The following is a 15,403-nucleotide window of genomic DNA, read 5'->3' as shown; positions in this document are numbered from 1 at the left end:
ACTTTAATCCCGTGTCTTAAAAAAATTCATGAAAAACAGGTTCAAAAGAGGACTCAAAGGTGTCACTCCCCCTTAACATATTTTACATTGACCTTTTTGACACTTTAATATTCATGATAATTTTTTGAATTTTTTGGATCCTACTTTTACGCTTTCAAACTTTTTGGGAAAAATTTATTTCACAATACCAGTTAATAATTTAGATTCTACATTGAATAGAGATTGAAACAAGACCAAGAACGCTAAAAAAAGTTAATTAGTTTTCGAGAAATTAAAAAATTACAAAAAGCATGCAAAATCCAGTATTTTTTCTGTATCTGACAGAATAGTCAAAAGGTTTTGGGAAAAAATAAAATTTTGGAAAATGTGACCCCCTACCCTTTTTTATCTAAAGTATTCCCTAATTATTTGCTGTCTGATTTCATATCTTTCTCTATTATTTTCCATCAAATTTGGTATTTGCTCTTCATGCTGCTCTTCGTCATCATCAATAGCTACATCAGGTAGTCGATAATGTTTTCGAACATTGTGCAGGATACAGCAAGCATTTACAATTTTTCCTAAATTAATAAAAATAGTTTCATTATTATGTTAATTAATTTTAATTAATATTAGTTATAATATAACAACAAAGGATATTCTAGAATATCCTATGGACATATTATTCACATTCGGAAATTTGGACATCCCTCGAAGATCTTTAAGATATCTTAAGACATCCCTGAGACATCATATAGATATAAGTTTCCGGATGTCCGTAGGACATCCGTATGAGATTCATAATATCCGGATGCTTTTAGGCACAAGATCCACTGTCACAGGAATATTTTTTAAAGTTTTAATTTCTATTTTTTTATATTTAAGTCAAGAAGATTATCTTAATTAAATTCCCACATCTTAGTAATAGCGTCTAACTTACACGGACTAATTAGACTAATTATTAGTCTATTTATTAGTCTAAAAATTAGTCGATGAAATTTTCCTCGATATTGTAGAAAACTCTCGGATTTAGTGGAAAGTGTTTTAAAAATCATATCCACAAGCTTTTGAAAAAATAGACGACAGTTGAAGAAACTTTCCGCGACACTCGAGGAAAATTGTTTTTAACGCTTGAGAGATTGTGCGCACCATTTTCCTCGACTCGTTGACGAAACCTTTCATGAAAGTATTACAATAATTCGGCGACTTTTTTCCGCTACTAGATTTCTAGAAAGTCCTCGACTTTTTTGGAAAATTTGTACTAAAATCGTAGAACATTTCCAAAACTCCGTAAATGGTTTGATCATATCAAAGAGTATTCGATTAGTAGCTGAAAATTTCATCGACTAATTTTTTGCGTGTAATACCTGCAGTTTCTGGATGATAATGTAATCCTCTTTCTTTTCGTAAGCATCGACATGTTGACTTCAAAACTCCAATAGTTTGTTCGACTATTGATCTGGTAAATTTGAGTCTGGAATTAAACCTTGCTTCTGGTGTATTTTCTGGAGGATTTCGTATAGGTGTAATTAATACTTGACTACACCCATAACCTGAATCACCTAGTTTATATATAATATTAGATTCAAAATCAAATTTAACCTTATTGTTCAAACATTTTTTATAGTTCAAGTCACGAATTGACCTTTTAATTAATTTTAAAACAAAATTGAAAATGTTAAGTGCTTTATTTTAACCTAAGAGCCAGAATCCTCTCAAGCCTTCTTCATATTTTCTACCCAGAAATGCAGAAAGCATTGAATTATTGTAGACTCTGGAATGTATATCAAGTTAGCAGTGCAACTTCACAAAATTCAAAAATGAACAATACTATAATTTGCCGTTAATTAATCGCTAATTAATTGTGAAAGAAATAATTTTGTCGTTTAAATATTTTTTTTTATACAGGGTGCCCTGCTAACTTGATGTCAAGTTAGCAGGGCACCCCCTTGAAACTGTTAAATCAATATATTTCGCAGAATTTCTTGCGCAAGAATTTACCGTTTTTTATCCGTAACAAATCCCATTAATCCTTTTGAAAAATAATTAAAGTTGCGAGGGCAAACAAAAGTTTTCGGGTTTAGAAGTGTAGAATAACCACTTTAACCGCACTCATAGGGTTATTCCTGTGTTTTGAATTTACCGCTTGTCGAATTTAAATGAATTGTGTCCGGGAAAAAATCGTATGATTATTTTCAACTTAACATTAGATAATATCAAGTTAAGCCAACCTCCTATCTCAATTTTTTATATTTGTTTTCATTTTTATAAATTCCACACTTTCGCCACTAGTTGTGCAATGTACTATTGTACCAAATGATCAAAATATTAGTGTACGGAACCCGCTATTTCAGTGCAAGTGAAATTCGCACTTGCCCAGTTTTTTTTAAATGCCGTCTAACATAAAAATAAACAATTATGAAAAGATAAAAATTACTTCGGAGGCGAGGGAATATTAATTTAGTTAAAATTTCTAAAATTTTTGTAAGATCCTGGAAAAAAATTTCAAATATAGGTGTTTTTCCTACCTTGGATCCTCTTGCAATTTTTTTTAATTACTTCATACATTAAAATTTACAATTATCAAAAGAAAAAATTGTTTCTAAGGCATGAAAATGATAATTTAATTGAATAAACAATTTAATTTAATACCGAGATTTTTTAAAAAATCATAACTATTATAAATGGTACAATATAAATTAAATTTATCAATCTTTTTCTGTGAAAGTCAGGTGGCAGATTGCACCCGTAGTAATTTCTTAAATCATTAATGCGCGCATAGAATTTTACTAGTAAATTGAATAAGTTAATAAAATATCTCTGAATATCTATAATATATTTAAAATATAAGTAAATAACGTAAATATTTTTTCCATAGACTATAAACGTTGTAAAAATAATCTCAGGGCATTCTAGCGATATTTTTATTATATCCCTAGGATATCCTGTGAATATCCTCTAGATATACCAAGGACAGCCATAAGATATCCCTACACTGTAAAAAATTTATGGAGTTAACGGACTCGGGAGTTGGGAGTGAAATTTTTTGAGTTAAAAATCAACTCCAGAAGAGAGTTAATTTACTAACTTCTACTAACTCCCTTTATCAACACCTGCCGGAGTTATTTTTTCTTTGGGGAGTTAGCATTTGGGTGTGAAGTTTTAACTCTCTTTATTTAACTCCCCAATGGGTTGCGACTTTTATAGAATCCCCTGGGGAGTTAAAATTTAACTCCCTTTTTTACAGTGTAGGATAACCTGTTGATATCCCACGGAATTCCTAGGGAAAACCCCCCCCAAAATATCCTACAAAGCGGCGGTTTGTATATCCCAGAGATAACCTACGGATATTCTAGGATATCATGTGGACTTTCTCGGGATATCTTACATTTATACAGGACATCCTGAGGATATCCTAAAGATATCCTTTTGTTGTAAGGGTTGTTGCTTGTTATTTTAACACCAAATTCGTTATTAAAATAACCTTTTATTTTCTTTGCATTGCAAGTCATTTAAATAACACCTTTTTAACTCTGCACCCAGAAAAAATTTGTTTAAAACAAAGAAAAATTGTTTTTTTAAAATCCCTTTTTAAATTGAAGATGAAATTTGTTTTAATAAAAAAAAAATCTTCCTTGCTTTTGCAAAAAAGTTTTTAAATGTTTTTAATAGAGGTGTAGTGCAAAATTCGAATCGAAAGTAAATTCGAATCGAAATACGAATTCGAAGTTTCGAATTTCGAATTGGCCGATTCGAATCGAAAGAAAATTCGAATCGAAATACCAATTCGAAGTTTCGAATTTCGAATTGGCCGATTCGAATCGAAAGAAAATTCGAATCGAAATACGAATTCGAAGTTTCGAATTGGCCGATTCGAATCGAAAGTAAATTCGAATCGAACTAGCCAATTCGAAAATCGGAGTTTCGAATTGTACAACTCAACTCGGTTAATTTATTCGCACAATTATTTTGACAGAAATCCTAACCTAAAATTAGTAGGCTGATATTCATAATACAGCTATCTATAGTACTTTGAAACTTTTTCTTAAAAATTGTCTATATATTTTTTATTAATTCTATAATTTTAATATATAAACAACATACAAATACCAATAATTTTTAATATTTCTTATTAATAATTAATAATTATTTTTAAGTAATAACAAATATTTTTCTGAACATTGAAAATTAAAAATTTGAAAATTATAAAGTTAATAAAGAAAAATAAATGTATATTTATTATAGAGGAAGAATTCATTTTATTTTTAATTTTCAAAAATAAGCAATTATAAAATTAAATTTTTAGAAATTTCCATGGTTATAAAGTTACGTTATTATTATAAATTTAATTTTAAATATACAATAATATTTCAGCATATTTTTATTTATTTAACTTCTTTATATTATCATAAAAAAATACTTAGATGTGTTCTTTATTTTATAGTAATGTAAATTATTTGTTTTCTTAAATTAAATAAATTAAATAAAATTTTTTTAAATTAATAACAAAATTATAAGTTGTATTTAAATGAAGTAAATAATTATAATTTTTACAAATAAATTTTAATTGTAATAAATTAACTTTTTTGATTCAAAATTTTCTAAATTTTAAGAAAAATGTTTTCCTAAAAATATAATTTTTTAAATCTAATTAATTATAAAATGACTTTGTATTCTTTCTTTATTGTTTATATTTTTTTTATAGTATATAATTGCTCTTCATGTATACCCCATTCGGGTTTTTACATATCTGACAACCCCCCTATTATTCTCCAAATTTCCCCAGATTTCCCCAAATACCCCCTATTTGCGGTCCGCAGCCGACTTTTATTAGAAGTACTCGTATTCACATGGCCCTCTCTGGCCATAGTTAAGGGAAACTACGGAAAACCTTTAACTGAGTACAGCCGATTTATCGACGCCGAGTCTTGGATGTATAAATTCGAAGTCTCGAATATTACACAACCAAGTCCTCGACGTTCAAATCGCCCGCTCAGATTATCTCACGTGCCGGAAAAATCCCAGGCTAATGGGCGCGAACCAAGTACCCTTGGTCCATCTCGCCGAGCGAGGCATTTATCCGACTGAGCTAATCTGTCGGTGATTAAATTCTTAATTTTAGAATATCAATTTTTCTTTGTGGGCAGTATATATCTATTATCCATATTTCTATACGCTTGAAGTTCCTTTTGTTCAAGTGTTCAATTTCGAATTGGCCGATTCGAATCGAAAGAAAATTCGAATCGAACTACCAATTCGAAAGTAAATTCGAATCAAACTAGCCAATTCGAAAATCGGAGTTTCGAATTGTACAACTCAACTCGGTTAATTTATTCGCACAATTATTTTGACAAAAATCCTAACCTAAAATTAGAAGGATGGTATTTTTAAATCCATTATAGTTTACAATATTCAGTTTTACAAAATTTCAAATATTCCTAAATTCTTCAATGAAATAAATATTAAATTATAAAAACTTAGAATAATATTTACAAAGTTCAATTAAATTTATTCAAAATTCAATTATTTTTAAAAATTCACGCTATATTGCTTTTGATATTTAATTGTTAATCTAAAATTTTAATTGAATTGAATGTTTCTTAAAATTCAATTCCCATAAAGAATCGTTATCAACAAATTGTAATAAAATTTTTGAGAATAGTGACATTTTTCGAGAAATACGATTAAAATTTTATAAAAAATAATTGAAATTCTGCAATGAGTTTTATTATTTATGAAAATAATTGAATTCCTAAAAGAATTTTATTTTTTATAAAAATAATTGATTCCCTGTAAAAATGTTATTTATACGAGAATATTTTATTTTCTGCAAAGGATTTTATTATTTTAAGTAACAACACAAATATTGAATTTCTGTAAAGTATTTTATCATTCATGAAAATAATTGAATTTTTAAAAAAAATTTTATTCAAATTTATAACAATAATTAAATGCCTTGCAGAAATTTTGTTAATGAGTTGAATAATAATTGAATTACTGCGAAGCCTTTTATTAAAATTCGGACAATAATTAAATTCTTTTCAAAATTTCAATTAAAATAGTATTAGAAAAGAAATAGTAATAGTAAAGAATTTTATTAAAATTTAAAAAAAATTGAATTCCTAAGAAGAATTTTATTAAAATGTTTAAAATGGAGAAATTTTATTATTTATGAAAATAATTAAATTTTGGATAAATTTTATCAATTTTTTCTGAATAATTGAATTTCTTTGCGAAATTTTAATAAAATATATTTTTATTTCTTGTATTAGCGAATTTAAAGTAGTGCAAATTCTCAAAAAAAAGAAATAGTAGCTTCGAGTTGCTGAAATCTAAAAAAAAGTACTTAAATATATAGTACCATAACGTAAAAAAAGTAGTAAATAGTTGGTTTATACTTATTTTTTATTTATTTTAGTTTATTAACTTTTGAATTTAAAAATCTTTAATTTTCAATTTTTAGAAGATTATTTCTTAAAAATAATTAATAGGGTAGAGTGGGGCAAACCGGACCCCCTAACGGTTTTTTGACTCTTGTGACCAAACGAATCAACTGATTTCACTTTTCGATGGCTTGTTTGAATGATCATTTAATTGCGCAACTTTTTCCCAGAGACACATATACCTTATCTTTTATTGTTAAGTTGCTGTGTTAACTTTAAAAAATTTTGCAAACGGTCCGGTTTGCCCCACCCCCTGGGGTAAACCGGACCGTTTGGTTTTTTATTTATAATATTGCATTTACATAATCTACAATAATAAAAAAACATAAAGAATCATGTAAACAATGGTTGTGAATAAAATTTTGTGATAAAGGGAGTTAGTAGAAGTTAGTAAATTAACTCTCTTCTGGAGTTGATTTTTAACTCAAAAAATTTCACTCCCAACTCCCGAGTCCGTTAACTCCATAAATTTTTTACAGTGTAGGGATATCTTATGGCTGTCCTTGGTATATCTAGAGGATATTCACAGGATATCCTAGGGATATAATAAAAATATCGCTAGAATGCCCTGAGATTATTTTTACAACGTTTATAGTCTATGGAAAAAATATTTACGTTATTTACTTATATTTTAAATATATTATAGATATTCAGAGATATTTTATTAACTTATTCAATTTACTAGTAAAATTCTATGCGCGCATTAATGATTTAAGAAATTACTACGGGTGCAATCTGCCACCTGACTTTCACAGAAAAAGATTGATAAATTTAATTTATATTGTACCATTTATAATAGTTATGATTTTTTAAAAAATCTCGGTATTAAATTAAATTGTTTATTCAATTAAATTATCATTTTCATGCCTTAGAAACAATTTTTTCTTTTGATAATTGTAAATTTTAATGTATGAAGTAATTAAAAAAAATTGCAAGAGGATCCAAGGTAGGAAAAACACTATATTTGAAATTTTTTTCCAGGATCTTACAAAAATTTTAGAAATTTTAACTAAATTAATATTCCCTCGCCTCCGAAGTAATTTTTATCTTTTCATAATTGTTTATTTTTATGTTAGACGGCATTTAAAAAAAACTGGGCAAGTGCGAATTTCACTTGCACTGAAATAGCGGGTTCCGTACACTAATATTTTGATCATTTGGTACAATAGTACATTGCACAACTAGTGGCGAAAGTGTGGAATTTATAAAAATGAAAACAAATATAAAAAATTGAGATAGGAGGTTGGCTTAACTTGATATTATCTAATGTTAAGTTGAAAATAATCATACGATTTTTTCCCGGACACAATTCATTTAAATTCGACAAGCGGTAAATTCAAAACACAGGAATAACCCTATGAGTGCGGTTAAAGTGGTTATTCTACACTTCTAAACCCGAAAACTTTTGTTTGCCCTCGCAACTTTAATTATTTTTCAAAAGGATTAATGGGATTTGTTACGGATAAAAAACGGTAAATTCTTGCGCAAGAAATTCTGCGAAATATATTGATTTAACAGTTTCAAGGGGGTGCCCTGCTAACTTGACATCAAGTTAGCAGGGCACCCTGTATAAAAAAAAATATTTAAACGACAAAATTATTTCTTTCACAATTAATTAGCGATTAATTAACGGCAAATTATAGTATTGTTCATTTTTGAATTTTGTGAAGTTGCACTGCTAACTTGATATACATGACTCTGGAATCATTTGCTCTGCCACCATATCTTGCGTTCACTTAGAGTATTTCATTGTCTGCGTTTGATACCTATTGTTGTCATCATTAGTAATTTTATTAAAGGGGGGGTAGGTCTTAAAAAATTTTTATTGCATTAAAAAATTTTTTTTAGTAAAAAATGCATAATATCTTCAGAATATTGTGTTAAAATTCCTTAGGTCCAGGCATCATGTTTTTTATTGAATAATCATTTGTAACTTGTTTTTTTTAATTTGCAATATTTTCCGATACAACATTTCAAAGAGTGATTTCTGAGCCATTTTAATTTCAAAACTAACTTGAAAAACTTATAAATACTAAAGATATTTTTTTGAAATTATGATGTAAAGTTTTTTGACACAAAAATAAGATACAATTAAAATAATCTGGTATGATTTTTCAGAACTTTCAAAGTTTCGAAAACAAATTTTATTTCTTCATGAATTTTTTTTCTGTTAACTGAGCAAAAATTAAGTAAAATAAGAATATTATTGACGTCTATTTTTCTGTAATTGATTAATGTTTTTAAAAAATTGCATATTGAAACAATACTCTCTAAATCTGAATTAGTCAGTTTATGCTAGTAAAATAGTGCGGACTCGTTTACCAATTTGAATTAGTAACATTTTTTACTAATTGCTAGTAGAAAACTACTAATTCAATTAGTAAGTCGTATTTTTTACTATTTCAAATTAGCAAGCCAACTTACTAATGAATTAGTATAGTTTTCTACTATAGCAATTAGTAAAAAAGTACTAAAGATTAGTAAAAACTGTTACTAATTCAGATTTAGGGAGTACATTTTAAAGACTTTATTCATTAAATCCTTGCGGGCACAAATTAGCCTCCGGTTGCACAGAATTGTTAACAATATATAATAATTTACTTTAATAACATTATTTGAAGAAAACTTGTCATAGGCTTGTGGTAAAATTACCACAATTTTATCATGCATTAGTGTGTCAAGCTTACACAGCATATTTAAAGCTTGCAGCATGATAACGTGCGCTTACTGTCTTGGAATTGGAGATTGTTCAAAAGGATAAATTTACTAATTGTCACTTTTCTGAATAGTCAATTCTGTTAAATGTCACTTCGTCATAAAGACAGTTTGGTTAAATGACATTTCGCTAAAATTTTATTTGAGAATAATCAGACGCCCTTTTATTTTTGAAACTTCTTAACTCGAAAATATTATAACATTTAACTGAATTAAAAATCCAGATAAAAATTTTACGTGAAATAGTTCATATGAACTCTTACAATCATTGCATTCAGAGAATGGAAACCTTTCCGGTTGAAATATCCTTCTTCGATATCTCTATGAGGTGGCGTTATACATATATGTGTACCATCCACTACTCCAATTACTCCGGGAAATCCAAATTTTTCTAAAAATCTACAATTTTTACCAAACATCAGTTATATATATTGCTAAATTATATATAAATGGTCAAAATCGCGGAGCATGTAACGTAACAGTCTTTTTGTTTTGTCCATAACTTTTAAATAACAAGGAATTAATAAATTTCTGTTTGCATCTTAAAATATATTTTTTTTAACAATATTGCATAGAAATATAATTTTTTTTGTATTTATCAATTAAAAGTTATTAACGTTTTAAAAAGACTGTTACGTTACAAAAGTTTCGTTTTTCGCGATTTTGACCATATATGGATTACTATATGCGATTACCTTCCCACATTTTCATTCATTGTTGGAAGATTATATATAGCAATTTTGTACATTATCAAATTTAATTACTCTCTAAATTTGCATTATTAAAAATGTTTACTAATCAGATTAGTAAACATTTTTAATAATGCAAATTTAGAGAGTACAGTAAAACTATTTCTATACCTATTTCTTGTTACTTCCATTTCTTCACGTGAAGATGGAAATTTAATCCATCTATGCATAATTTCTTGTAGAGCATCAATGGTATTATTAATCGATATACTTATTGAGGATTGGCTCATACAGGAATGCACAGAATTACCAACTCTTCGTTGGTAAGACCCGGAAGCTATAAAGTCCAGCGTTGCAAGTATCTTTTATATTGTGAAATTGATTAGTAAGTAGTGATTTACGTTTTAAAGATTATTATCTTAATTCAATCTTTTACCCCTTAAGGTCCAGAACCTATATTTGAGCACTTTATAAAACAATTAATTCCAAATGAACAGAAGAGATCAGTTCTTTTTGAAAATACGAACATTTTAAATTTTGACAATTTTGCAAAACTACAATCAAATTCGTAATCAGTGACCTTAAAACCCTTAACCTATCAAAGTTGCTGAAATTTATGTTACTTTAAAAAAGTCAGTCGTTAACTCTTTCAATTATGAGTTTTCTGCTTGAAATTCGTTACACCAGGTATAGCTAAGTTATGTAGGCTGAAGACGGGTGTATGAACAAATAAAAAGATATTATCTCTCTATATTACAAAAAGATATCGCCGCCGCCGCTGTTTCAAGATTTTTTGACCTACAGGTCAAGAGTTGACCTGTAGTTTCTCCCCTTAGAATTTAGGTCAACTTTGAGGGCATTATAGTGGAAATTTACAACAAAAATTACAAAAATAGTTTTTGGTAATAAACAAAGATAACAATTTACATCTCAACAGTTGCAAAGGATTAGTAGAAAATGTTTTTTTTCTTTAAATGGGACAATTTTGTAATACATTTGTTTATAAGGATTTTATTGTTAACAAATTTTGTTTAAGCAATTTTTTATACTTATTCATATATAAGGAAGATTTCAAAAATCAAATATCCTTTCATCTATTGATAAATATGGAATAGAAATGCAGAAAACTACGAAATAATAGGTGGTCCGCACGATCCACTGTGTCGCAAGAGGTTAAAGGGTTTAGGTAAAACGACTGAAATATATTTATTTATACTCATTACAAAAAATAATTTAAATTAAATTTATTTTCTAAATGTAATTTGAATGTAAAAATAAATTCTTTAAACCTGTAAATGTATAGGAATCCCACTTATTCTTTGTTTTTCCGGCATAAACGGTCGTAATTCTTCAACTAAATCGATAACTGACACTCTTGATAAACTAGTGATATACATTTAATTAACACTTTTCGTATTTTTAATATAAAGCATTAAATATTTACCATACATTAAAATTTAAATTTAAATTTTGATTACCGGTAAATTTTTCGAAATTCGTTTTCCGGAATTTCAAACGGGTTACATTCGTCTCTCATTCTTCTCCGAAATGTAATTAAATTACGTTTTTCTCTTCTATTCTGGAGTTCTATTTCCTGAAGTAAAATATATTCTTCCATTTTAAAAACTATTAATAAATATGAATTTGATTAATAATTTCTAGGGAGAAACTTCAAAACATTTTCATAATAACAAATCTTGTGTACGAAATGAAATTATAATTTAATAATTAAAAAGAGTAGCAATTGTTTTACGGTGTGTTTTGACAGGACAGTTTTCACAATCTCAGTTGTTGGTCAATATAATTTGCTAAGTAAGTATAGTAATTAGATGAAATATTTTTAATAAATCATTCATTATCATATTTATTTGTAATGGATTTTTTATTTCCATGTTCAATTTCACAATAAAGAAATGTCCATTGACATGTCCGATTTGCAACGTGCGATTATGTTGAGATTCATGGCGAAGAATCAGAATTTTGCGATTAGTGAAAAGGGCAAAATAACTGTTGCGAATCAGGTATGTTTCTAATATTATCCATTAATATCTTAACTTTCATATATATATGAATTTTTTAATTTTTAGTTTTGAATTAAAAAACAATTTATATAACCTTTAAATTGAGTAAATTTTGCTTATTAAATTAAATAATTAGTTAAGAGTAAAATTCCATTATTTTAAAAGATTATCACCAGCATTTATTTTTTTCCTATGATTTCCAAAATAAGCTTTGACTTTTATCTCATATCTATAAAAGAAATTCAGTGGAAATTTAAAGTTTTTTAACCTTCTTACGGGTTTATAATTTTTCAATTTTGCAGGAAAAAAATTTTGTTAAATTTAATTTATTAATTATTTCAAATTTACTTTGATATTAAATACAACTATTTAGCTTCTTCTTCAAGTTCCACTGAGTTTTATTTATATGACTCTCGAATTAATTTTTTTTAATAAATAAATAAAAGATATACCCAGAGTATACTCGGGTCAAACCGTAGAGAGGTTAAATTTTTTTTAAATCGCTAATTAAATTTGGTAACAAAAATTATTTCAACTTCATTTTAAAAAATTTCATTTAATTTTCTAATTCTTTAATTCTTTCATTAGAAATTTAAGTATATTTAAAAATTGAATTACAATTTATCAGAAACACAATTTTCTTAAAATTTGAAATAAAATTATTCAAAACTTAAAAATTGTTTCAAATAAATATCTATTCTGCGCAGAAACAGAAATTTACAAAATTTTTAATTCAAACCAAGAAATTAAATTTATTTTTGCAATAAACAACAAGAATATTTAGTAAATAAATATTTATCAATAATATATTAAATGGAAAAATAAATAAATACTTAATAATAAAAATGTCGTAAATACGATATAATAATTTTTTTTATTTTATTTAAAGAATATAAAGTATATTAAAAATTTTCTAAAACAATTAATTTTGTGTAATAAAAAATTATTGATATCATATTATTATATTTGCATTTTAAGTAGTAAGTGCACTGTTGAGTCGTTAAAACAAATTTTAAAAGTAAACAATTAATTTTTGTAGAAGAAATTGTGGCATGTCCTATCAACCATATTAAACATGGATTTCAATGGCACTATATATACAGCAGAATCGTGGATGAAGGTAAAATGATTATTTTTATTTCTTCAAATTCTCAATTATTACATATAAAAAAGTTTTTCTCAAAAATAGTTTATTATTCGTCTTCGAATTTTTTATGTAAAATATTAAATTTTGTTATTGATTTTCATTTACTATTCCCACACTTAAATATATTTTTAGATGTGGAACAAATGGAAGAGTGAAGCGAAAAACAAAATGAGGGATGAAAGAAGAAACCTTGAATCTACAAGAGGAGGATCTCCAATTCCTATTGTTTATCATTATTTAGATGAGCAGTTGATAACCCTACTGTCAAAGGAAAAAAAGTACATTGCGAATTTAATATATATTTTTTTATAATTATTTCATATTTTCAATTATTAATTCATATTTATTTTTAATACTGGTAGCGATTTAGTTCTTCCACCCGCCAAGCAATGGGAATTAAAAGCACTAAAGCAGCTGATGCCAGGGGATACTATTATATCCAAAAAAAGTAGTATCGAAAATGTGAAAAAAGTGAGTCATCAGTAATTTTGGCATAATAAATTTTATATTAATATCTTCAAATTTTTTAAACAATGTTATAATCAATTCTTCACCAATAATAATTTAAATGACAACTTTTTTTAACAAACACTTATTCCATATACAGACTCGAAATGCTACTAAAATGGATAACAATCAATCCGAAAATGAGGCTAAAGAAAAATTTCATGCGGCAGAATCTGAAGGTACTATTATAAACCAGGAACGTTCTCAAATCTCTTCTGTCTGCTTGTGCAGGCTTCGCCCTCCTCTAGTAAAACCTACTATTTACTACTTTTTTATGATTAGCTACTATTTGAATACTTTTTTTTTATTCTTTGACACTAAAAGCTATACTTTTTTTTGTTTTTTAATTTTTTAACTAATTTAAAATCAGCTAATAATTAAAAAAAAAATTATTCTCAACATTTTTAATAAAATTCTTCGTAGAGACACAATTTTTTTTAAGAATTCAATTATTTTCTACAAATAATAAAATTCTTCCCTGAAATTCAAATGCTTTTTCAATATCTACAATTTCTATAAACTTTTCAAAAGAATTCAGTTATTTAAAAAGAAATTAATAAAATTATTCTCAAAATTTCAATTAATATAATGAATAATAGAATTTTCGCAAGAAATAAATTATTTGAAATACAATTTTCCAGGAACATTTTCGAAAGAAATAAATTGTTTAAAATATTCTCAAAAAAATTTGTTGAAATATATTAATTATTATATAAAATTTTGATAATATTTTTTTATAAAAAACGAATTTATTTCATATAAATACTAAAATTCAGTACAAAAATTAAATTATTTTTTATATAATTTTAATTAGATTATTTCAAGTAATTTAATTATTCATTTCAATTTTCATTTAAAAAAATTGTATTATTTATAAAAAAATTTTTTAATTCCTTCGTAAAAATTTAATTATGTTTAAAAATAATACAAATTTTCACAGGAATTTAATTATTTAAAAAAAATTCCATGAAATTCGTTGGAAAAATTTAACTATTTTTACAATTAATAAAAATTCATCACAGGATTTCAAGTATTTTTAATAAAATTTTAAATAAATTCCTCGAAAAATGTAATTATTTACAAAAATTGTGTTAAAAATTTTCAAAACAAATCAATTATTTTTAAAAGTATTTAGAAAATCTTTTACTAGAATAATTCAATTATTTTCAGAATTTAAATTTTCAAGAAATTGGAAATTTTTGTCAAATTTAATTAAAATAAATTTTATATTATTTAGAAAAATTAATTTTTTTTAGTTTTAAAAAGTATTTTGAAATAAAATCGAATTTTTGAAGAATTCTAACTGAAAGTCTGAAAAATAATTGTTTTTCATAAAAATTTATAATTGAAGTTATTATCAGAATAAGAAAAAAAGTGAATTTTTTATTTTAAATAAGAAAAATGTCGCAGGGAAATACAGAATCAAATTTTTGTGAATCGAATGAAACGAGTTTTTTAGTCATAAAAATTTAATTTTCCGTAGCTACTTTTTTACTACTTTTTCAGTCTTAAAACTACTTTTTGATACTTTTTTATAAAATTAATCATTGAGTGGGAAGCCTGCTTGTAAGTCTTTTTGTCTGTCGATCTACGTGTCTCTATCAGTTTTTGAGTCTTCTTTTCTTATTTTTCAGTCTTTCTTTCTTGGTTATTTCTTTCTGTTTTATACTCTTTCTCTTTCCCTCTTTATCTTACTCCTAATAATATTAGAATGTGTAAGTTATAAAATATGTGATATTGTAATTGTCTTTTAAATTAGTTTTTGAAGACGACGATATAATTGTTGTGGAAGATAGCGAGGGCGAAAAAGAAGACGAATTTAAAGAGGATAAAAGAAAGCAGAATGCAGATTGTGCCGCTTTATTCGAAGAGTTTGGATTAAATGTTAATCAACAAATTAAA

General features: G+C 26.2%; 1 protein-coding gene across 1 annotated transcript; it reads right to left on the bottom strand.

Moving 5' to 3' along the window:
• Nucleotides 1-384: 384 nt before the first annotated feature.
• On the bottom strand, nucleotides 385-9,852 carry LOC122509764 (putative nuclease HARBI1). The gene is made up of 4 exons (XM_043624005.1): nucleotides 9,833-9,852; nucleotides 9,427-9,536; nucleotides 1,347-1,541; nucleotides 385-560 (listed from the first exon to the last, which is right to left on the bottom strand). The coding sequence occupies exons 1-4, from the start codon at nucleotides 9,850-9,852 to the stop codon at nucleotides 385-387; spliced, it is 501 nt and encodes a 166-aa protein (XP_043479940.1).
• Between the last annotated feature and the right edge of the window lie 5,551 nt (nucleotides 9,853-15,403).

The sequence above is a fragment of the Leptopilina heterotoma genome, unplaced genomic scaffold (genome assembly GCF_015476425.1).
Source record: "Leptopilina heterotoma isolate Lh14 unplaced genomic scaffold, ASM1547642v1 Lhet_627, whole genome shotgun sequence".
NCBI classification, from domain to species: domain Eukaryota; kingdom Metazoa; phylum Arthropoda; class Insecta; order Hymenoptera; family Figitidae; genus Leptopilina; species Leptopilina heterotoma.
The sequence above is the reverse complement of the archived record's forward strand: the minus strand, read 5'-3'. Positions and strand labels throughout refer to the sequence as shown.

What these genes read in the sequence shown, in the direction of transcription:
- LOC122509764 (XM_043624005.1), bottom strand. Translation starts at nt 9,852, where the DNA reads ATGAATGAAAATGTGGGAAG. An exon ending in AGGATATTTCAACCGGAAAG is followed by an intron (nt 1,542 to 9,426) that starts GTTTCCATTCTC and finishes TATATAAACTAG; the next exon opens with GTGATTCAGGTTATGGGTGT. An exon ending in TTATCATCCAGAAACTGCAG is followed by an intron (nt 561 to 1,346) that starts GTATTACACGCA and finishes TTATTAATTTAG; the next exon opens with GAAAAATTGTAAATGCTTGC.